Consider the following 23,936-nt stretch of genomic DNA (forward strand, 5'->3'; position numbering starts at 1 on the left):
TCAGACAGGTGGTGTGAATTGCACAGAATAACTCACTAGAAAGAGAATTGTGACCGGAATCTAGCTCACTTCAAGTCTAGCATTCTTTCTACATAGTGTTCCCAAAGTCTAGATACATAGGAAATCTCATTAACTATGCATATTTTTAAGATGAATGAAATTTTAATATTTTATTTAATTAGCATAAGTGAGATTTCATAGGAAGACATAGTAAGACATAGAAGATACATACGAAATCTCATTAAATTAAACTAATCTCATTAATATGGAAAATAGTTCCCAATAGCTATTGAAAGCTTTTATTCCATATGAAAATATCATGGCTAAAATTTAAGCTAATTAAAAAAAAATGTTGTTAAAAATTTCATGTCTTGAAACTCTGCATAATGAGATTTCCTATGTGTCCAGACTTTAGGGAAACCCTGTACTATACCATGCTGATAATTTCTAGGGAAGTGGAGGTGGGAGGGTGGGGCGAAACAAGTGAATTTGTTCTGCTTTTCTAGACTTCCTCAGCTGCCTTGGAGCTTGGGGGCCTCCTCATCCTGGAACATCCTTCTACTAGATGGGTCCTCTTCTCCCACTGGTGAAATCCCTGCTTGAGCCTCCATTTTGGAGCTAGGCCCAGGCCAACACAGTGGCTTGCAACTTTGGTGAAGCCAAGCTGCACCTCACCCAGCTTTTCAGATACTTCTGCTTTTCCTCCATTAGAGGGTACTAAACTCCTGGAGGGTGGGGACTATCTTTATTTTTTCTTGTATTTGTACTTTGCTTAGCACAATACCTGGCACATATTAAGCACTTGCTTTTTTTCTCCTACTACCATAAAACTAATCTTGGGGATATGTATCCATTTGGGAAGAATTAAAGGCCTCTGTTGTTCACAGTGATTCTAGATCTAGCTCACAGATAATCTAGACTGAAGAGCATTCACTTGAAGGCCCACTAAGGGTACTTCTGAAGGGAACTTAGGTGGTTGTGTTCACTTTTGGATAGGCTTGGGGGTATACAGCAGCAGTACTAAAAGGTCAGTTGTCTATGACCAGTGCATCTAAAGGACCCCTACAGAACAAGATGGTTTTAGGCCACAGATTAAATCACTTACCCATCAATATCAATTTAAGGCTTGCACAGCACCTTCCTCAGAATAAGCCTGTGAGAGCAGTAGTGCAAGTATTTCTATCTCCATTTTACAAATAAGGAAACTGGGTCTCTGAGAAGTTAAATGACTTCCCTATGAGCCCAGTTAATAAATGTGATTTTGAACTTGGGTTCTCTGACTCTGAGGCCACTTGATCTTCTATGCCATGTTGCCCTATGGCAGAATCATCTAGGTTTCCTGAGTCATACAGGTCCAGGGTTATCTAAGATAATACCTCCTGTAGATATTTCCAGAATGACTAGACTAATTTGAAGCTCTACCAACAGTGGCCCTGTTTTCTGCTTAACAGTAGCTCTGATTTTGACCCACTATCTCATTTGGGGCCTGGACGTTTGTATCTAGGTCTTTTTGCTTAGGGTTTCTTAATAAGCTCTAGATGTTGATGTATCTGCCATAAGAAATCTCTGGCTAATAATAATTATATAGAGCTTATTGGTACTGTGCTAAGTGGTTTAGTCTTATTGAATCCTGACAAAACCCCTAGGGAGTAGGTGATGATATTCCCACTTTACAGATGGGAAAACTGAGATAGAGAGGTTAAATGACTTGCCCAAAAACACAGATAGTACATGTCCAATCTCACACTTGAACTCAGGTCTTCCTGACTCCAGGCCCAACACACCAACTATACCACCTAGCTGCTTCAACACTCTACATAATCACAAATGCCCTTCAAATCTAGGGCTCCTCCCAGAGAGGAATTATCTCCCCACGTAGTATTTTGTAGTATCATTCCTATAATTCTCTTTTGACTATCCAGGCCCCCTTTCTCTATCATATTCTAAGTTCACACTTTTCCTTGGGACACAAATATATACACCAGCAACTAAAACCTTTCTCCTAGGGGTACTGACTACTTCAAGCTATTCCCCTCATTCCTGGTCCTGGTCTTGCCTATGAATATGTTGCCTCAAGATTTCTACTTAGAAGCTTTTGAACATCTGTTCTCAAACCACTGCCTACTGAACTTTTGCCTATGCAAACCTGCTTTTCCTCCATAGCCTTAAAGCCTCAAAGACTACAACTATTATAAATGCACCTTAGCCTAACAGATCTTATGCTTGATAATTGTTACCTTGGGCATGTCACTTAACCTGAGCCTCCATTTCCTCATCCCTAAGAGGATATATATTTGTACTCCTTACCTCACAAAGTTACGTATGAGGTTCAGTACAGGAGGTTCAGATTTAAGATTGAGAATTCTAGATGTATTACTTTTGTTATTGTATGAACTGTGTGAAAGATACTGTACAAAATCCCACTGATTGCAACAAGCTCCTCTGATAAAGGTTTCATATCCAAGATATATAAGGAACTGACTCAAATTTATGAAACTGAGTTTATCCCCAAAAGATAACCAAAGGATATATACAAGTTTTCAAGAAAGAAATCCAAATTATCATATCAAGTGCTTTAAATCACTAGAGAAATGCCAATAAAAGCAATTTTGAGGTTTTAATTCACACCCATCAAAAATAAAGAGAAAACAACAATTATTGGAGCAACTGAGGGAAAACATGGACACTGATGCATTGTTGGTGAAGTTGCAAGTTAGTACAACCCTTCTGGAAAATGAACATGGAGCTAAATTCCAAAAATCACTAAACTGAACCCAGATATACCACTAGGCCTATACTCAAAGAGAACAAAGGAAGAGGAAAGGGACCTATATGTACAAAATTATCATAGCAGCTCTTTTCACAGTAGCCCAAAAATTGGAAACTAAGTAGCTGTCTTAATGGGGAGTGGTGAAACAAATTATGATGCATAAACACCATGTAATATTATCATGCCATAAGAAATGACAACTTCAGAGGAAACTGGGAAGACTTCAATGAACTGATATAGAATGAAGTGAGAAAATGAGCAATTTATACAAAAATTTAGAAAACAAAACAACTTGATTAAAGACTTCAGATTCTGATCAATGCAATAATAAACCATGATTTCGGGAGACTACAGATGACACTTGCCGCCTGCCAGAGGTGATGAACTTAAAATGCAGAAACACACTTTGGAACATGGCCAAAGTAAGAATTTGTCTTGCTTTATTATATATATATATATATATATACATATATATATATATATATATATATATGATAAAGGTTTTGGTATAGTAGGAGTATAGTGGGAGGGGCAAAATATAATTACATATAAAATTTAATAAACTCATCTTAACACGAAAACTTAAAGAAACAAGCTAACTGGAAATCTGTAATCTAAACTGAATATAGAGACAAAACTAAGTAGTAAAACATAGACTGAAACGACAACTTTGCAAAAGCAGATTTGCAAATCTGCAAATTTTCTTGGGAATCCTTCCCCTGTCCTTGTTCAAGCTGTTCTTTCATGCTGTTCCATTTGTGCTTCAGACTAGTGGTTTGGTTTTTTTTGCAGGCAATGAGTGAGTACGTGGTTGCCTTATTCACCTACAATCCCAGGTATGCTTCCATAGTCTTTTTTATGGTCTCATCTGTTGTCCTAATTTAACTACCCAATCTGTGATTTCCTGCACAAGGGATCCTTGATGGTCTGTTTATCTCAGAGAAAAGCTCAAAGATAATCCCCACCCACTATTTCAGGCGATGGAAGATTAGCTTCCTAATTGTGGACACCACAGCAACATTGCCTAGGCTTCAAAGAAGTGACGTCCAAAGTGACTGGATGGGGATTAAAGTGAGTACCAAAAGAAAAGCAGTTCCCACCCCCTCCAAGAAGAAGGAGTTGTTGCTCTTCTGGTAGGAAGATGCTGGTGTGGTTGTGCAGCATCAGAGGCCATGGAACACAGGTTGTGTCAATATGGTATTCAGAGCTCAGTTTTGTGGTTAGGTCAATCACTGTCACTCCAGGAACAGAGGAGGAATGAATCCAGACCCCTCCCACCAACAGTAGCTTTCCATCAAATACATGGGCTGTGTGAGAATACCTTGGGGTGATGGGAGGCTGGACCTCCAACTTTTCCCAACAAAATCCATCAGAGATTGGCTTCAGAAAGTGCACAGAGCCCAGTGGTTCCTCTGAAACACTCAGGCCTCCTGCAATGAGGGCTCCTCCCTTCCAACTGCAGGCACTATGAGAGTGTCGGGCATAAGGTTCTGGCCCTTTTACTGGTAAACTGACCCAGGTCATTGTGTCCATGTGTAGAAAATGCCAGTCACCTAGCACAGGATCCTTCCCATTGCGCCCCCCATATACAAACAAGTATGTCTGCCTTTGACAAAGGACCTTAGCAGCTGAGTGTCGCCATCGTGGAGAGGGGAACTCAGCTTCTATGCCAACCTCTGTGATTGTCACCTTCAGGCTATCAGCACCATTTCCTTCTGGGGAGGAGCAGGAGAGCCAGTACATTCCCAAGGCGGGAGTCACTGGGGACAGCCTCCCACCTAGGACGAGAACCAGAGAATCTGAGAAGGTGGTCATGGTGTGGAAGAGGCGTCCATCCCACTGGGCTCCAAGCCCGCACACGTGGCTTGCATTCCACCTACAGCCATCTTGTCTAAACAGCACATGACACTTGCTCATCCTTCCATGTCGCCCCTCCTGCTCCCCAAAGCCCCCAGTGCTGAGGATAACATTGGGGCCCAGGCGGGCTGAGGCATGGCCAAACCGCTTCAAGTCATAGCCCTCGCCCTCCCCTAACAGACTGGCGGACAAGACACCGGTCAGAGTGACTGGTTCCACTCGAGGAAAAGCGTCCACGGGCGGAAGCAACACAGCCTGGGCCAGGTCGCCTGCGGTGGAGGCCGCCAAGATGAAATAGTGGGAGCACTTCAGGTGCCACTCCTCAAACTCGTCGAAGGGTTCGAGCGTCTCCACGCGCCTCCGCTCCTCAGCAGGGAGGAAGCTTCGGTAAAACTCGTTCATGTCCACGGCGCTGCAGGCCCGCCAGCCCGCGTCGAGGAAGCGCCGCCTCTGGGCCGCCACGTCGGGGAAGCTGGCCAGCCCGTGCAAAGGCGAGTTCAGCCGCTGGAAGTGCCGCTGCATGACCTGGCCGAAGGGGTCGTGAGGCCCCATCTGCTCATAGAGCACGAAGAGGGCATCGGCGAAGCTTCCCGCGGCCCATACCAGCAGGTCCGCGGCGCTGCCCGGCTCCAGGTATGAGAGCACGGCCTCGGCCAGCAGCAGCGTGGGCGCCCCGACCTCCAGCCCGGACGCCAGCAGGGCGTCGCACAGCGCCGGCAGGTCGCGTAGGTCGCTGCCCAGGAGGCGGTAGTCCTCGCTGGCGAAGTGCAGCGCCGAGTTGGGGCAGGAGCCCAGGTCCGCCACACTCAGAGGCGGCCCGGCCAAAGCGGCCAGCTCCGGCGTGGCGCGAATCTTCGCCGCCTTACGCTCGGCCACGTCGGGGAAGTCCACTTCCCACACGGCGGCCTGAACCAGACGGCCGGAGGCTTTGAGGCGGAAGTACAAGGAGTCGGAGCCCGCACCTAGCGATAGGATCTGCCGGAGGGGCTCGCCGCCGTCGGCGGGGGCGCGCTCCAGGAAGGCGCGCACACAGTGCCTCACAGCCTGCGCGCGCACGTAGTAGCCGCGGTGGATGAGCGGCGCGCGCCGCGGGGCGCCGGCGACCAGCAGCGCCGCGAAGGGATCGCGCACGTAGCCGTGCGCCGCGAGGGAGCTCTTGCTGAGGGAGCTGCTGTCATTCGTACTCTGAACGGCCCCAGCTCGGCGTGGGCCCATGGCCGCCGGCACCCGACTGGAGACTGAAACACGTGCTGACGGTCCGGAAGGGCGCTTACCAACGCATGGTCACCTTTGCACTTCGGTTCTCGCCGAATCGTGGCAGGCGTAGATGCCTTTCTCTCCATGCGTCCCGCCGGAGGTTACTTCGAAGTAAGCAGTTCCGACCAATTAGAAAAGGGAGGGAGGGACGAGCACCAGGCACTTGCTTCTGATTGGCTCCGCCCTTAACGTTTCCCTGTACCTTCCAGTACTTCCGGGGAGGGGTTTCTTAAGAATCTTAACCTCCGCTTGGTGGTTGGCACCAACCATGTGATATAAACCTTTTTCTTGTGTCTTTCTAAGTTATATTTGGAAAGGTGTGAAGTTACTAAGAGGTAGGTCCATGAAGAGTGAATGCTCGCCTCCTTTTGGGCCCCGTGGTTGGTTGGACGGTGGGAACAACTTAGGGGTGTCTTTTGTTGGGGTCAGAGTCCGTTCAGCCGCTTGGGTCTTTTGAGTAGAATAAAAGAGGGGTCACCGGGAACGAATTTGAGTGTCTCGAGAGTGATGTAAAGTCAACATGGAATTTAAACGGAATTGACAAGACTGCAATCAGCTGAATGTTGGGATGGACAGCAGGATAAAGAAATCTCAGTCAAGCATTTATTAAGTGTTTATTAGGACAGTGTGCTAAGCGCTGGGGATTCGTTTTTAAAAAGACCTAGAAACAGTCCCAACCTCAAAAGAAGCTTATCTTTTTTTTTAAAGTATTTTCAATTATACGTAAAAACAATTTTTAGCATTAATTTTTTTTTATTTTGAGTTCCAAATTCTCTCCTCCTCCCCATCCTTGAAAAGGCAAGCAGTTTGATATAGATTATGCATGTGCAGTCATGCAAAACATTTTTGTAAGAGACATGAAAAAAGAAAAACAGACCGAAAATTTGCATTTAAAAAGTTATACTACGACCTGCATTCAGACTCCATTAATTCTCAGGAGGTAGATAGTATTTTTTATCATAAATCCTTTGGAATTGGATCATTGTATTGGTAAGAATAGTAAAGCCCTTCACAGTTGTTCATTGTACAGTGTTGCTGTTTCTGTGCACAATGTAATCCTCCTTCTGAAGGAACTTACATTCTAATGGGGGGAGAACATGCTGACAACTATGTATGAACATGATATATATACAGAGTAGACAGAAGGGAATCTCTGAGGGAAGGCACTACTAGTTGGGAATGAGGGACTGAAAAATGCCACCTGAAGAGGTGGATTTTGAGCAGAGTTTTCAGGGAAGCCAGGAACTTGAGGTGAGAGGAGAGAGTGTTCAGAGTAATGGAAGGACGACCTGGTTTGACAGAAGAAGCAGAGAGCATGTGGGTAATAATCACTGAAAGAAAGCAACTGGAAATAGGGTAAAATTCACTGATCTTGACATACCAGTGACAATGACTAATGAAGTCTTGATGATTTCTTTTCACCCTGTGATATAAAGAGTGAGAGATACTGTGGTTAAATTTTTTTTTAATGGAAAGAGAGAAATTTTTCAATAAACATTAAATACCTGCTGCATGCAGGGCATTGTGGTAGGCCCTGAGGACACAAAGACAAAAACAAACCATTCTTATATAAGCTACAGAGCTTATATTCTACTGGGTGAAGTAACAGTGTCTATATGTATAAGTAGACACAGAGCCATTGGAGGCTGGAGAGAGCATTAACAACTGAAGGGAGAAGGAAAGGCTTCACTTAGGAGTTGGCACTTGAGTTGAGCCTTGGAGAATCCTAAGGATTCTAAGAAGCACAAGTGATAATGGATTGGACTCTAGACAGCCTGGGCAAAGACATGGAAGCAGGAGATGGCATGCTGAGCACAGGGATCAGGTAATCACGAAAGTTTGAGACAGATGTGTAAGTTTGGAAAGCAAGGTTGGAGCTGTGCTCTATTGGACTTTTAACTGCCGATGAGTTTATATTTTGTTCTAAAGGTGATAGGGAACTACTAAAGAATTTTTAACAAGGACATTATGTGATTAGATCTATGTCATAGGAATATTAGCTTGGCATCTGAGTAGAGGATGGATTGTAGAAGGGTGAGATAGGAATTCGGGAGAGCAGTTAAGAGGCTATTGTAAGAGTTCAGGCGAGAGATGATGGCAGCCTGAGCCAGAGAAGTGGTTGGTTGTGGGAGAAAGGAAGGGAAAAGTATGAGATATCTTGCGAACCTCTATGAATAGAAGGATGGTGGTGCCATCAAACAGAAATAGGTAAGTTTGGACAGAGGGTAGGTGTTGGTGAGTAGATGAGTTTTATTTTGAATGTGTTGAGTTTAAGATGTCAGTGAGATGTCTGACAGTCATTTGGCCATATGGAACTGAAATTCAGGAGATTAGGCTGAGCTATACAAGTTTAGGAATAATTTTCATAGAAGTGATGGTTGAATACCTGAGCACTAATGAGATCATCAAGGGAGCCAGTTAGAGAAGTTCCGGAACACAAACTTGGGGGTCATCCTTGCTTAGAAGCCAAGAGAATTATCTGAAAAAAGAAAACTTTGCAATTAGGTTGGAAGAGAACTTGGAGAGAGCAGTGTCATGAAAACGAAGAGAGAAAGCATGATGAATAATGTTAGAAGCTACTGAGAAGTCAAGTAAGGTGAGGAGTGGAAGAAAGACTAATAGATTTAGCATAGGATTGGGGGGGGCAATAAATATCTATTAAGCACCTACTATGTGCAGGGCATTGTGCTAGTTGCTTTGCAGATACCTCATTTGTTTCTTATAACAGCCCAGTGGGGTAGGTACTATTTTTACCCCCATTTTACAATTGAAGAAACTGAGTCAAACAGAGGTTAAAATGTCTTGTCCAAGGGCAGCATCTGAGGCTGCATTTGAACTCAGGTATTCCTGATTCTGGACCCATTGCTCTATCCACTGTATCACCTAGTTGGAGAAACTTGGAGAATGCAGTTCCAATTGATGTGGAGTCAGAAGCAGTTGTCAAGATGTAGAAAAGTGACTCAAGGTATGTAAATGGAGGCAATGAGCATAATTTTTTTTAATAGTTTGGCTATCATTATTGTGTATTTAAGTTTTAATAATAAAAGAAAAAAAGGCAGGGGCAGTTAAGTGGTACAGTGGATAGAGCACTGGCCCTGGAATCTGGAAGACCCGAGTTAAAAATCCAACTTCAAATACTAGCTGTGTGACCCTGGGCAAGTCTCTTAACCTCAATTACCTCCCAATTAAATAAATATACAGTAATTTTAAAAAATAGTTTGACTATCAAGGGGAGAAGAAATTATAGGATAGGGATGGTTGAATCACATAAAGTTGTGGGTTTTTTGTTTTCTTTTGTTTTTTAAGGAGACATCTGAACATGTTTTTAGGCAGCAGGAAAGGAAGTAGTGAGAGATGGAAAATAAACTAGAAGGAATAAATTGGGAAAGAATTTTTACAACCATCATCTCTGATAAAGGCCTCGTTTCTTTTTTTTTTAAGTAGTTGGGGTTAAGTAACTTGCTCAAGGTTACATGACCAGTTATTTCTGGGTGTAGTGCTAAGTATCTGAGCTCGGATTCGATCCCCAGGTCATCCCAGCACTGGGGCCGGTGCTCTTAACTCACTGAGCCACCTGGCCACCCCAAAGGCCTCATTTGTAAAATATACAGAGAACTGAGTCAAATATATAAGAATACAAGTCATTCCCCAATTGATAAGTGGTCCAAGGATATGAACAGGCAGTTTTCAGCAGAAGAAATTAAAGATATCTATAAGCATATGCAAAAATGCTCTAAATACTATTTTTTAAAGAAATACAAATCAAAACATCTCTGAGGTGTCACATCTCTCCTGTCATTAGCTAACATGACAAAACAGGAAAATGATAAATGCTGGAGAAGATGTGGGAAAATTGGAACACTAATGCATTGTTGGAGTTGTGAACTGATCCAACTATTATTCTGGAAAGCAATTTGGAACTATGCCCAAAGGGCTATAAAAATGTGCATACTCTTTGACCCAGCAATACCACTTCGAGGGTATCTCCCAAAGAGATCATACAAGTGGGAAAAAGACCTTTATGTACAAAAATATTTATAGCAGCTCTTTTTGTGGTGGCAAAGAATTATAGGGATGCCCATCAATTGGGGAATGGCTAAACAAGTTGTGGTATATGAATGTAATGGAATACTATTGTGTTATAAGAAATAAGGAGCAGACAGACTTCATATAATAACCTGGAGAGACTTATATAAACTGACACTGAATGAAAGGAGCAGAACCAGGAGAAATTTGTACACAATTACAGACACATCGTATCTGTGATGACCAACTTTGATAGACTGTTCTCTCAGCAATGCAAGGCTATAAGACAACTCCAAAAGACTCATGATGGAAAGGGCTATCCACACCCAGAGAGAGAATTACAGACTCTGAATACAGATGGAAGCAAACTACTTGCTCTCTTTTTTGTTTTGTTCTGTTCCTTCTTTGTTGTTCATTGTGTTGATGATAATCCTTCTTTACAACTTGACTAATATTTAATGTGAAGGTATTTGTAGAAACTATATTGGATTGCATGCCACCACAGTTGGGGAGGGGGAGAAAATTTAGATCTCAGAAGCTTGTGGAACTGAATGTTGTAAACTAAAAGTAAATAAATATTTTTTTTTTAAAGAGGGGAAAAGAGGTTGGAGAAAAGGGAGCAGGGACTAAGAACGAATAATAAGATGAGACAGCTTGAGGAGGGGAGGAAGCTTGAAAATTCCGGTGGGGAATTTTGGTGTTTAGAATCATGTAGGTTACACAGTTATGGCTGATGGCGAGAACTGAGGTGCTGCTCATTCCCATGTTTGTGGAGTAAAGATGCTGAGGAGGTTGAACTGAGAGGCCACTTTGAGAGGACATCATAATATGGTGAAGTTCTTGAGTATGAAGGCAAACATTGGGATGGACAGGTACAAATCAGGTACTTAAACTTGAGAAAGGATGGAAAGAGACCTGAAAACCATTAGATTATAGCAATAAGGATCCAGACTTTTTTTTTTCTTTTTGGAAATGGGAATGCAGGGTAATTGGGGTTAAGTGACTTGCCCAAGGTCACAGGCTAGTAAGTTTTAAGTGTCTGAGGCTGTATTTGAACTCAGGTTCTCCTGACTCCAGGGCCAGTGCTCTATTCACTAGCATCTAGACTTTTAATAAAAGGATTTGTTCTGTAAAACTTGGATTCAGTCAAAAGGCTGAAAAATGGACCCTAGGACCCAGAAGGTTACATGTGACCTTGAGGCTGCAGGTTCCCCACTCCTAATGTAGACATAATGATTTAGATGGATAGAGTAAACCTCAGAGGAGGAGTTGCTTTATGGTGACTACAGAAGGTGGACCTGGAAATGGAAGAAAGAAGCAAGGGGTATACCATCTCTTCCTGGCCCAGTGTTTCAGGTATTATGAGAAGGAAGGACCTGATACTAGAGAGTCCAGTGGTGCTTTGTCATCTGGAGGAGGCTAGGTTTCCTTGAGTTTAAGAAGATGTAACAAGTCAAATCAAAAAGCATTAATTAAGTGCCAGGCACATATTCATGTTTTGTGCTAAGTACTGGGGATGCAAATAAAGGTGGAAGGACAGTCCTTCCTCTCTGGGGGCTCACATTCTAATGGGGAAACTACATAGAAACAACTAGGTAGGTACAAGATATTTACAGAGTAGATGGAAAGGAGTCTCAGATATTAACATCTGGGAGGATTGGGAAAGGCCTTAGACAAGAAATAGTAGTTGTGCTGAGTCTTGAAAGAAATCATGGAAACTTAGAGGTAGAGATATGAGGGTATATAGCATTTCCATTCCTGGGGGATAGCTAGTACAAAGGCTAACTGGGGTGTTTAGTTCAAGGAACTACAGGTAGACCAGTGTTGCTGGAAGAGAGCATGTGGAGACAAGTAAGATATTAAGAAGCCAACTGGGAAAGATGAAAAGAGGCCAGGTTATGAAGAACTTTAAATGCCAAACAGAGAACGCCTCTGTTTTTTATTTTTGATTATTTATACATACATTGTTTATATTATTATAGTATTTGTATTTGATATTTGTTCTGAAGTTAACAGGGAGTCATTGCAGCTAATATGAGGAAGGAGGTGACTTGGCCAGACCAGAGCTTTAGAAAACCCACCTTGCTTCTGAGTGGAGGATGACTTGGAGTGAGGAGAGATGAGGTAGAGAGGCCAGTTAGAAGGTAATTGTAATAGTCCAGGTGAGAGGTGGTGAGGACCTGAACTAGGGTTGTGGTTGTATGGGTGGAGAGAAGGAGGTTATATGAGAGATGTAGTGAAGGAAAGAAAGACAAGCCTTTGCAAGGATACAGGATGAATGACTATAAGAGAGGAATTAAGAATGATACCAAGGTCAAGAGCCTGGGTGACTGGGAAGTTGAGGAGAAAAGAAAGACTTTGAGGGGAAAGATGAGTTCTGTTTGGACATGTTGAGTTTGAGATGCTAAAGAGCATCCAGTTGATATGTCCTAAAGGCAGTTGGTAATATAAGGTTGGAGTTTAGGAGAGAGACTTGGTATGGGTATACAGATCTGGGGCTCATCTGACATGGAGGTTGTTTTTTTTAAAGGACTAAAGAAGGAAGAGAAAAATAGAGCTGAAATTCGTGCTTTGGAGTTCCGAGATATACTTTGTTATGAACTTTAGGACGCACTCCATCCTCCCTATACCTTATAACTTGTTAGAAGAAAGCCTCATGTTTAGGACTGTTTTGTTGAATGAAAGTTGAAAGGGAGAGAGGCACCTCCCATTCAATCCTCAAAAAAGTCTGTAGTATAAGAGTAGAAGGAACTAGGGATTGTGTTCATGTTCTTCCTGAAGGAAACTGTCGGGAATTGAGAAAGAGCTAGGGTTGCCTTCCAGGTTTTCTTTATCCTTCTGACCTCTGCCCCAGAAGCCTAGAGTCAGCAGTGACATGGCATGGATGAGCAGTCAGACATTTCCTGAGTCCCTACTGTGTGCTAAAGGGAAAAGTGAAATAGTCCTTGTCTTCAAGGAACTTATAGTCTTAACAAGTGTAGCATCTGGCTTAGGCATAGAGGATTTGGTCATTGACAGTTTTTAAAAATGTATGTATCAACCTATGAAAATTTGTATTAAAACTTAGTGCTTTTACTAGTCAGCTATATAAAATGTATTGAATATTAGGAAAGATCCCTCCTTATTTTAATGTCTCTGCAACTTGAATGCCTTACCTTGTCTAGCATAGCAGGTTCTTTCTCTCCCTCATAGACTATAAAAAGAAAATCATGTGTTTTAAGGGCTATTTTGATCCATGGAAGGAGAAAGATAGAAATAAGCCTTCTGCTTATCTTAAGAATGAGAACTGGGTAGAGGTGGGGAAAGGACAACATGTGATCAGTAATAATATTATATAGGATATGAGGCCTGGCCCCAGTAACCCTTAAACCTGGATATGGAAGGATGAAATCTAAAATTTTTGGAGTGAAACTAGCAATTTAATAGCACTAGGAAAATTAAAGAGGAAAAAAGAGACTACCATGGCTTTGAATAATAATGAATTTCCTTTGGAATTTAGTAAATTTTAACCTTACTCTATAAGTTTCCTCAACTCCTGAAAGTAGATAGGTACAATACATAGTAGTGGTATGATAAATAGAGAGTGTATAATGTGTGTTTCTGTACCTTTTTCATCCAGATGGAATTAACAAATTCAAAGTTGAATATGCCAGTTTTAAAAAGTAGAAAATTTCCAACTTTATCATGTGGACATATAGATACTAGACTTAATGTATTAAAATTTAGGATTGAAGTCCTCTTTTACCTGAGCAGAGACTTAAAAGTATTTAAACCTTAGATCCCTTAAAAATTGTTTCTTGAAGATAGGTTCCTCTCCCCCTCCCCACATACCCCCTAATTACTGTTGTTCTGCTTCCTAAAGGGTGGATTAATGGAATCCTATTACTCAGGTGTGGTCTGTTCTTCAAATAGTCTTATCAGTTGGAAAACATTCATGTTTTGTGAAAATATAGGTGATAAACTTTCCTGACCTGGTTGTGCAACCAATAGTGGAAGATCTGTGGAATGGAAATAAGCCTATATAGAAATAAGCCTATATATATTCCAGACTATAAAATATGCTGAATAGAATTATAGTTTGAAGTTCACAAGAAGAATAGCAGTGTTTGGAATCTGCGGACACATCTCTTTTGCTTGAAGAAGGATCTTTTTTTCCATTAGAATCATGATGGCAATGGAAGAGCAGCAGCAGCCACAGAAGAATAATTTTTACTTGGAATTACCCAAAGTGGTGAGAATTAAATGACAGATCACATAATTCTCGAATTAATAGTAATTTTGTTGATGAATGTGTTGTCTTTTCTCCTAAAAGTAAATTTGCTAAGCAGAATTGCTTGTTCTTAAGCTTTTAACTTTAGTAAAATAAAAACTTTAAAAAGCATATCTTTAAATGAAAATAGACCCAATAGACATTTGCCTAGTATCATATAAGCACCTAATTATTACATTTGTCTTCACACTGTTGGCACTGAAATTCTTAATAATTGTCTCTTTCTAGGAACTTCATGCCCACTTGAATGGATCTATTAGTTCTGCTACTATGAAGAAGCTAATAGCCAAAAAGCCAGATCTTAAAATCCATGATCAGATGACTGTGATTGATAAAGGAAAGAAAAGAACTTTAAAAGAGTAAGCATAAGGAGCTTGCTTAGGGACTTCAGGAGAGTTTTCTCATGTTTTCTGAGCTGATAAGTAGAATGGCAAAACCACATCGTTTGCAGAGATTCTGGATTTTTGAGCTAAGGGAAATGATAGCATATTATCCTTATTATTACAGTGAAAGACAAATGTGTGAGTTTCTCTGTGATGATAATTTTTGATAGATAATGTGTTTTACATTTTTTAATTCATTCTGAGTCTTGTTGCAGATGTTTCCAGATGTTTCAGCTCATTCATCAGATTACCACTAGCCCTGAAGATATATTAATGGTAAGATATTAAGGGACTTTTTAGGAAATTTTACATTATTAAATAATTCAAATCTTACTTTTTTTATTTGTCATCATGAGTCTGATGGAAGATTTTGAGTTTTTTGTTTTCGTTAAGATCCCTTGTCAAAACCAATATAAATCAGTTACCTAGGAACTAATACATAAAGGCCACTGCTTTTTAAAGATTAATCACAGAGAGATTTAGTCTTAAGTCTGTCTTAACAAGTAGGGTAAAACAGATAGGTTTTTTGAAGTGAAATCTGTTCCCATATTTTCATCTATAGCCTAATATTCTCTGGAACATTTTCTGTAGCTGAAGCTTTCCTGTAACATGTGGGTTACATCCTCCAGATGTAACCACATCGAGTGGAAGTTGCAGATAAAAGGCAGGTTTAAAAATGGCTTAGTTAATTTTACATATGACTCCTTGATACCACTGAGAACTGGGTTCTGTAGACCAGGTCTTCTTAAACTTTTTCCACTTACAATCCACAATCTGTGTCTTATTTCTCTACCAGACCATAAGCTCCTTGAGGACAAGAAACAGTTTGATGCAATTGAGAGAATACTGCATTTGGAATCAAAGCAATTAGGTTCAGTTCCCTCTCTGTCAATAACTACCTGGACAGACTTGAGCAGATCAGTTTTCCTCTCTGGGTCCAAGTTTCTCTAAAATATGGACCAGATAACTTCCAGGGTCACTTCCATGTTTAATCTACAGGCCTGTTATCTTTTGACAGGAACTGTATCTTAAGCTTTTTGTTTTTCACTGTACCCGCTGAGCACAGGCCTTTGCACACAGTAGGCACTTAATGTTTCTTGAATTGAATTAGTAATTACAATAATAGCCATGAGGTGATGAATTCTTTGACCCTGAAAACTAATGAATCAGAGACCTAAATGAGTAAATTTAAAATCATTCTCAGTCCTATGTGGTAGCCAATAAAAAGGTCAAATGATGCTAAGAATCAGTTTTTAGACCACTTATGAATAATTACTGTAAGTACTCTAAATGTGAGATTTGTCAAATGATCAGTGAATTGTCATACAATTAGAAGAAATGAATTGTTTCAGGGATGATATTGCACTGAATAAGACCAGAAATAAAAAAAGATGATTTGTAAACTCCCTTGAAGAAGGAGACATTGCAATTGACAAAATTAATTTCATAGTATGCTGTGAGAAATGATTAATAACCAGTATCTTGGGGAGATTCAGAGGCTCTCCCCTTTTTCTAAATTCCTCCCTTTTAAAAGTTCAGTTTTTCTTTAGGACATTACTGGTTGCATTGACTCTCCTTATCTTGTCAGACCCCACTCCAAGTTGCTAGGAATTTAATCTTGGGTAGGGAAGTTCAATGGGTTCTGCTTAGGCTTGGGTGGGATATATATTCTTTGAACTAATAGTTTAAAGCTATGGGTGGTCTGGTATAGAGAGACTTTACTTATCTAAGAGATATTTAGCCCTTCATTTTAATATAGCCCACCTCCCATCACATTAACCAATTAGATTTGATTGATGGACCACTTAACTGTGGTCACCTAACTGTGAGTCTGCCCACCAAGATTGTTTTTGGTCTAAGATAGCTGGCTTATTAATAAAAATTATCAAACTACCCAGAAATTATGTCTTTCAAACCTTTTTAAAAATCACAGTGCTCAAAGGCAACATGAAACATCATTTCTTGGAATACCTGGATTCATCCTACTTTGTTTGCTCATTAAAAGCATATCATCATGAAAGTAATTTTAATTATACATCAGATCTCCATTGTAAAAGATGGAGAGATAGAAAAATCCTAAATAAACTTTTATAACTTGATGACTTCAGCATTAAAGTAAGCATAGGAAAGATGCTGGTTGGAGAAATGAAAGAAACCAAGACTTATAGAATACTCAGAAGCATTATGCTTTTATGTCATGAATACTCTTCCAGAGTGAAGGTAGGAAAGTATTGGATTCAAGGAACAGAAATCCACAAGAAAGTGAAATTGACAACATCTTATTAGGCAGAAAATGACTAATTATATGAGAATCATATTAGGATCATTTATCGGTGTGCAATTACAATTGACTAATCTGCATCAATTTGAAAAATTAAAGGTGAGAAAAGGGCATGACATGGTTACATCAGTTTCAACCATATTTATTCAAAGACATTAATGAGCAACAAATAGAAAAAGACAAAGATAGTCATCTTGATTATCTCTGCTTCATGTAAAATTTTAAAATAAGACAGTTACAAGAAGGTGTAACCCCAAAATTCCAATCCAATGTGCAACAAAAAGATAGTGAGGTACTCTAAGCATTTTCAGTTTATTAGGGAGTCCAGGGTTCCCTAATCAATTGTGTCCAAGTTCTTCCTTAAGATCAGGGACCAGGGCAGCTAGGTGGCACAGTGAATAGAGCACCAGCCCTGGAGTCAGGAGGACCTCAGTTCAAATCCGGCCTCAGACACTTAACACACTTACTAGCCATGTGACTTTGGGCAAGTCACTTAACCCCAATTGCCCTCCAAAAAGCAAAAAAAAAATCAGGGATCTCCACTACCAGAAGGTGGCCAGTATTTATACAGAATGACAATAGGACAATTCTATTTCTTACCAAGTTGGCATCAGAAGTGGAGAAAACTTTATGATTAGTTGAAGGGTTATCTGTAATTACCGTGTCAGCGGACTTTAAAGTTACTAATTCCATATCAGGTTTTTCTTGGAAAAAGCATTTCACCTGCCACCTTAGCAGAGATTTTCCTAGGAAGTCAAACATCCGGTATTTTTGTCAGTAGTATCTTAGGAGTTTAGGAATGAGTGGGCAAGAGGAAATGTCAACAGGTGGCAATGATAATGATTCATAGGAGTGAGGGGTGTTAATGCTGCTATAACAAACTCCAGAGTTAATGTAATATAATTCTTTTTTTTTTTAAGCAATTGGGGTTAAGTAACTTGCTCAAGATTACACGGCCAGTTATTTTGTGTGGGTGCCAAGTATCTGAGGCTAGAACCGATCCCGGGTCTCCCCATGCTGAGGCCGGCGCTCTTACTCACTGCACCACCTGGCCGCCCCAATATAATTCTTTATAACAGACAGTCATGTAATTTTATCCTACAGTCCACTATGATCTACTAATAGATAATATCAATATCACTAATATAAAAGAGGTTATTTGGCCCTAACATATATAACTCTTATCCTAACAGTATCACCAAACATAACTAACTTAAACTTGGTCCTTTTCTGCTTAATTCACTAATGCAATCACTGATACCCATCAAATCACAATAAAATGAATATATACTGATTAATTTAAGTAGGAGGTATCAAAATTATCGTCACAAAGGGGGAGGCCAAAAGGGCCCAGAAATCACCTTAGCCAACGCACACTTGATCTCTTTGCCAGTTAGAGAAAAATAGCATACAAGGGAAAGACCAGATTAGATTATAAACTCATTTATAAAACACCACAGAGGAGTATAAATAGAACATTTTGAAAGGCAAATATTACCACATTTAATAGTAAAAAGCAGTAGAAATGAAAAGACATCTAAGAAAAGCTTGGGGTCAGACACAGATGAGCCCTATCTGGAGCATTCATCAAGGAAACTGACAAGGTTAAAAAATAAACATAAAATGGAAAAATTAGCGTTTCCATCATTAGTGAGAGAACTTCCATAGTTCAACTCTTAATGACTTAATATTTTGTTTTTCCCCCAATTACATGCAAAAACAATCTTTAACATTGTTTTTTAAAAAATTTTGAGTTCCAAATTCTTCCCTTCCTCCCCTGATCTCTGCAACCACCCCCCCATTGAGATAACAAGTAATTTGATAGAGGCTATAAAAGTGCAATAATGTAAAATGTATTTCCATGTTAATCATATTGTGAAAGAAAACAGAGATTCCCCCCACATAAAAAAAATAAAAACAGAAAAATAAAGAAAGCAAAGAAAAAGATTGCTTCGATCTGCATCCAGTCTCCATCTGTTCTGTCTCTGGCAGTGGATAGCATTTTTCATCTTAAGTTCTTCAGAATTGTCTTGTATTGTTGTATTGCTGAGACATATTTAAACTCTCAACATTTCAGTTCCTAAAGTGTCATATGAAAAGGTAGAAATGGTACTTAGAAAGATGAAGTTGGGAAGGGAAACTGGACCAGACCAAGTATGTACTGAGGAAATCCTCCCTGACATTGATATTTTTGAAAACATTGAGGAAGAATTACTTTGATAGGAAAAGAAAGATACCAAAAGATTGGAAAAATCAGAAATTACATTAATATTCCCAGAGGGTGGCTGAAAGAACAGAAATATACTATTTTCTCATCACTGTAATATATGACAATGAACTACATACATAGTAAGGATATCTGGTATCTTCAGTCAAAATATGAGAAGTGTACGAGGCAGACTTCAATAATGATTCTCTATAACAGAGCATCTCTTTACTGTGAAATAATTGACTGAAAGAAATATATCCCATTCTGTTTAATGTTGACTAATTATTAAAGAATTTTACTTGATAGGACAAAGAGCAGCCTTAAAGGATCTTTTCTGACAAAGTCTTACATTAGGATCATAATATCTCCCTTGAAGGGAAAAAGAGAAGGGAATAAATTTAATTTAATTTTAAATAAATTTCATTTCATCTAAAGCCATGACTCAAAATTACTTAGAAAGAATAATATACATTAATATAATTCTTCAGGGCTGAATGTTGCCCAGAAATATTTAATGGCAGAAGGGATTAGTGATAAGTGAGGGCAGAATTAAGGCTGTTAAAAGTACAAATTTCAACAAATCATCAAAGGGAAGGAAGAATGGGGGTATAAAGACCTATAGTAGTTTACCTGAAAAGATTTTAGAACTAAAAGACAAAATTACTGTAACCTATTTTATTTAATCCTTGAAGATGACTAAAACAGACTAATTTCTCATTTTAGATTTAGATGGAAACTTTTAATAATAATAATTTAAGGGGTGACTCAGTGGTGCAGCGAATAGAGCACCAGCCCTGGAATCATGAGGACCTGAATTCAAATCCAGCCTCAGACACTTAACATGAGCCATGTGACCTTGGGCAAGTCACTTAACCTCAAATGCCCTGATTTCCCCCCTCCAAAAAGCAAAAAAAACCAAAAAATAATAATTTAATAATAAGATGAGATGTCTATTTAATAAATCACATAAGGTCTATGGTATCCTTTAATGTTGGGGAAATAAGTCAAATAATCAGACCCTTATTTTCCCAGTTTCACCATTTTTCAAGTTCTGTGACAAAACAAAATAACATGTATCACTGAGAAGATGAGAAATATATTTTTCACAGTTTGAATATCTGGCCATCATCAGATTTAGTTATGCTCTATCATACTGTACTTAAATCATGGCTTTAAATTGTCAGTAATTATCAGAACTAGTTCTTAATTTCAAAATCTATTTTCACTAATTTTTTTAAAGCAATCGGGGTTAAGTAACTTGCTCAGTGTTACACGGCCAGTTATTTCTGGGTGTGGTGCTAAGTATCTGAGCACAGATTTGATCCCCAGGTCATCCTGACACTGGAGCCAGTGCTCTTACTTGCTGAGCCACCTGACCACCCCTAAGCAATTGGGGTTAAGTAACTTGCTCGAGGTTGCATGGCCAGGTGTTTCTGGGTGGGTGCTAAGTGTCTGAGCCAGGGATTCCAGGTCATCCCAACGCTGGAGCCGGTGCTCTTACTCGCTGTGCTACCTGGCCGCCCCGCTTCACGAAATTTTTTGCTAGCCTTGCTAACAAGCTTTAAATTATTTTAACTTTATCTCCTTTCTTTGCTTCCACAAACCTACTGATTAGAATTTTTTTTAAAAAAATGACTAAAGAAAAAGTAAAGGATATAGTCAGAAGATTCACTTATGAATTTAATTTAGTATGGGTGATAGGAGCAGAGCAGGTGTAAATTTTGCAAGCCATCTTGTAATTTCATGTTTTATAGTGTGTAACGGTTTTTTCTTTAAATGACCACTTCTGTTATATGTATTGACGGTTTCATTTTATATAATAATGTTACCAGGTCACAAAAGATGTTATTAAAGAATTTGCTGATGATGGTGTCAAGTATCTAGAACTGAGGAGTACACCTAGAGAAGAAAATGCAACAGGTACATTCTAATGTATACCTTAATTTGTTGTTTTTCAGTTGTGTCCAACTCTAATTTGGGGTTTTCTTGGCAAAGATACTGCAGTGGTTTACCATTTCCTTCTCTAGTTCATTTTCTAGAAGAGGAAATTGAGGCAAACAGGGTTTAGCGACTTACCCAGCATCACACAGCTATTAAGTGTATGAAGTCAGATTTTAACTCAGCTCTTCCTGACTCCAGCCGAGTACTCTAACCACTGTGCCACTGAGCTACCCATATACCTTAATTAATGCCTAATTAATATGGCTTGCCGCCTCCCATATTTTCTGCATTAAGTTCATAAATGGGATTAGTTAGCAATTATTTTTCTGTTGTTGTATTGTCCTCTAATTGTTTCATGTGTCTCCTCTCTCCAGCCAGATTGTAAACTTCCTGAAAGACTGATCACAGATTAGACTACTTCTGTATTTCCCCATGTCATCAAGCTCAGTTTTAAGCATGCAGTAGACATTCATGATAGCTTGATTGATGTTTTGTTTGGAAGTGATTTAATAAGTTCTTCTAGAGTGAACCGTCCAGCTCTGCAGCTCTTTGTGCAGGTCCTAGCAATAAATGACTTATGTTCACACAAAGATCAGAAATTCAGGTACAGAACAGTCTACATCTACACATCATCACTTCCCCTTAGGACTACAAAAGACTAAACAGTAAAGACAGCCCTGCAGAAAAGGCTTTAAAATTAAATTATTACTTTTTTGCTTCTTTTATAGCTCTTTTTTATGCTATGTGGTAAGAGTACTTCCATGTGGTTTTGCCTCTTCAGCTTGATTGCCTTTCTGAAAGTGATACTGTTCCTTGGCCATTGCAGAGGACACTAAATGAGACTTTTCTACCAGAGGAGCCAGATGGTACTTTGTAGCAACAAAATGGAAACCATGTTGTTGCCTCTAGTGACCCCTAATGAGTAACCCAGGATTTCAGCCTTGGGATCATCTGGACTCATACCTAGGCAGTTGCCGAGTATTGTCTATTCTCCCTCCACAAGCTTTCTTGCATCTACCCTGTCTCTCTATTCATAGGTTCACCACCCACCTTTAAATAGCCATCAGCTCTTACTGGGAATATTGCAGGAGTCTCCTAATTGGACTCCTTGCATACAGTTTCTTCCCCCACACAGCTGCCAGAATTTTACCTTATGAAGTGCTAGGGCTTGCCTAGCTTACTCTTTCACTCTCCTTATTGCCTCTGGGACATTTAAAGCCCCCTAACATGTGGCACAAACCTACCTTTCAGACTTGTTTCCTCTCCCTTTCACATGCTCAGTGTTTCAGCTTAATACCTATCACCTAACTTAGCATTCTGTCATTTATACCCATTCCTTCCAGACTGCCCCACATGAGTGAAATTCATAACTGCTCTTGCCTCTGCCATTTAGAAACCTTAGCTTCTTTTGTGCCTCCTCCATTATGACACCTTTTTCCTGTTTTCTGAACCCCCCCCAAATTATGTGTGTATGTATATGCATGTATGTATGTGTGTGTATATATATGTATATGCATGTGTGTATGTGTATATATGTGTATGATACACATACATGTTTTATTGCATTTGTCAATTTGAAAAGCTCCTTCAGGGCAAGACTTTTTCTTGCCTTTTACTTAATACAGTGATTTTTATGTGTTTAATTTTTCATGAATTTTAATGATAGAAAAATTTCCTGGCATGCACCAGCCCCAGAGTCGGGATGACCTGGGATTGAATCCAGGCTCAGACACTTAGCACCCACCCAGAAACACCTGGCCATGTAACCTTGAGCAAGTTACTTAACCCCAATTGCTTTAAAAAAAAAATTCCTGGCAGGTAAAAATTAAGTTGAGATCAAGTGAAATATTTTAATAACTTTTGGAATATGACTAGCATACACACACACACACACACGGAGACTATGTATGATTTGGATGTAGTCTGCAGAGTTGTGTGGGTACCCTTCTACAGAAGTAGACTAAAATGTCTACTTCTAAATAACTAAAATGTAACTAAAATGACAAGCTAAAGAATTTCCATTACTATCAACTTTGCTATTGAAATTTACATACCAGTAAAGTTTTGATGGGTAATTGTTTTGAAATTATTTCCAAGAATATTTTGCAGTTGAAGCATGTAGTTGAAATTAGTGGGGGAGGGAAGAGATGAAGAATCCTCATTTATATTTTTAAACTTTAGAATAAATATTGAAATATACACTGAACTTTTCCTTTTTAGGAACAGGAGGAATGATGCTAATTAGCATATCTAGGTGCTTTTTCTAGTGCAGGGAGGACATTCAAAAGCAGACTACTAAGGGAGAACTAACCAGAGGTTAAAGCTTTGGGTATCCAGTAATGTTAATTTTTGCTGCTGGGGATAGACTTTGAGTATGGGAGATTGGGGTCTTCTTTTCCTTACTAAGAAGAGAAGCAAATACTTGAAATTTTAATAGAGGTTACTTTTTAAAAAGGACAGTGCTTTAGCTCATCTCTCCCTCTTTTTCTGACATGAAAATGTTTGCACAGGAATGTTTCTGCTTATGGTAATATTTTGCTAAAGTTCACATGAGTGTTTGCACATGTCCTTCCCAGGTATGACCAAAAAGTCCTATGTGGAAGCTGTTCTAGAAGGCATAAAACAGTCTAAACAAGAAAATTTGGATATTGAGGTGAGGTAAGAAACATCATACCTTTTACTACACAAAACAAGAGCATGACATTTTACTGCCGAGTCTCAGGTGTGATTGGTTTTTAATGGAACGATCAGTGACTTAGTTGTAGCTTAATACTCTGATCTGCCTTTTAGTAGTGAAATATATTGTTCTCTGTCTACAGATTTTGAAATTGTTTTAAATGTTAGCAGCATCAAAGAACCTTGATCTTAGAGGCAATGTGGGGCAGTGGAGCAAGTGCAGTATTTTGAATGAGGACCTGGGTTCAAATGGTGACGCTGCCACT

General features: G+C 39.6%; 2 protein-coding genes across 22 annotated transcripts in view; one reads left to right on the forward strand and one right to left on the reverse strand.

Annotated features, from left to right (window-relative positions):
* Positions 1 to 392: 392 nt before the first annotated feature.
* Positions 393 to 5,842, reverse strand: LCMT2 (leucine carboxyl methyltransferase 2). The gene has a single exon (XM_069105877.1). It carries the CDS (start codon positions 5,840 to 5,842, stop codon positions 3,767 to 3,769), a length of 2,076 nt encoding a protein of 691 aa, XP_068961978.1. The 3' UTR covers positions 393 to 3,766.
* A 14-nt stretch (positions 5,843 to 5,856) lies between these two features.
* MAPDA (N6-Methyl-AMP deaminase) overlaps positions 5,857 to 23,936 on the forward strand; it is a 29,371-nt gene continuing 11,291 nt past the window's right edge. For 2 of the 21 annotated variants that reach the window (XR_011172002.1, XM_069105879.1), the window contains exons 1-6: positions 5,864 to 5,995; positions 14,072 to 14,141; positions 14,409 to 14,539; positions 14,779 to 14,839; positions 20,886 to 20,973; positions 23,571 to 23,652. Coding sequence is in view for 20 of the 21 variants with exons in the window: in XM_069105879.1 (XP_068961980.1) it covers positions 5,955 to 5,995; positions 14,072 to 14,141; positions 14,409 to 14,539; positions 14,779 to 14,839; positions 20,886 to 20,973; positions 23,571 to 23,652 (473 nt within the window). In the remaining variant the exon portion in view is untranslated. The other 19 variants (XM_069105885.1, XM_069105886.1, XM_069105892.1 and 16 more) reach the window with 19 other exon arrangements.

This window comes from Petaurus breviceps, unplaced genomic scaffold, assembly GCF_028583685.1.
Source record: "Petaurus breviceps papuanus isolate PSGF00001 unplaced genomic scaffold, PetGlider_PUasm1.0 77, whole genome shotgun sequence".
In the NCBI taxonomy this organism is placed as follows: Eukaryota; Metazoa; Chordata; class Mammalia; order Diprotodontia; family Petauridae; genus Petaurus; species Petaurus breviceps.

Coding starts and splice junctions, on each gene's coding strand:
- LCMT2 (XM_069105877.1), bottom strand. CDS start 5,842: ATGGGCCCACGCCGAGCTGGGGCCGTTCAGAGTACGAATGACAGCAGC.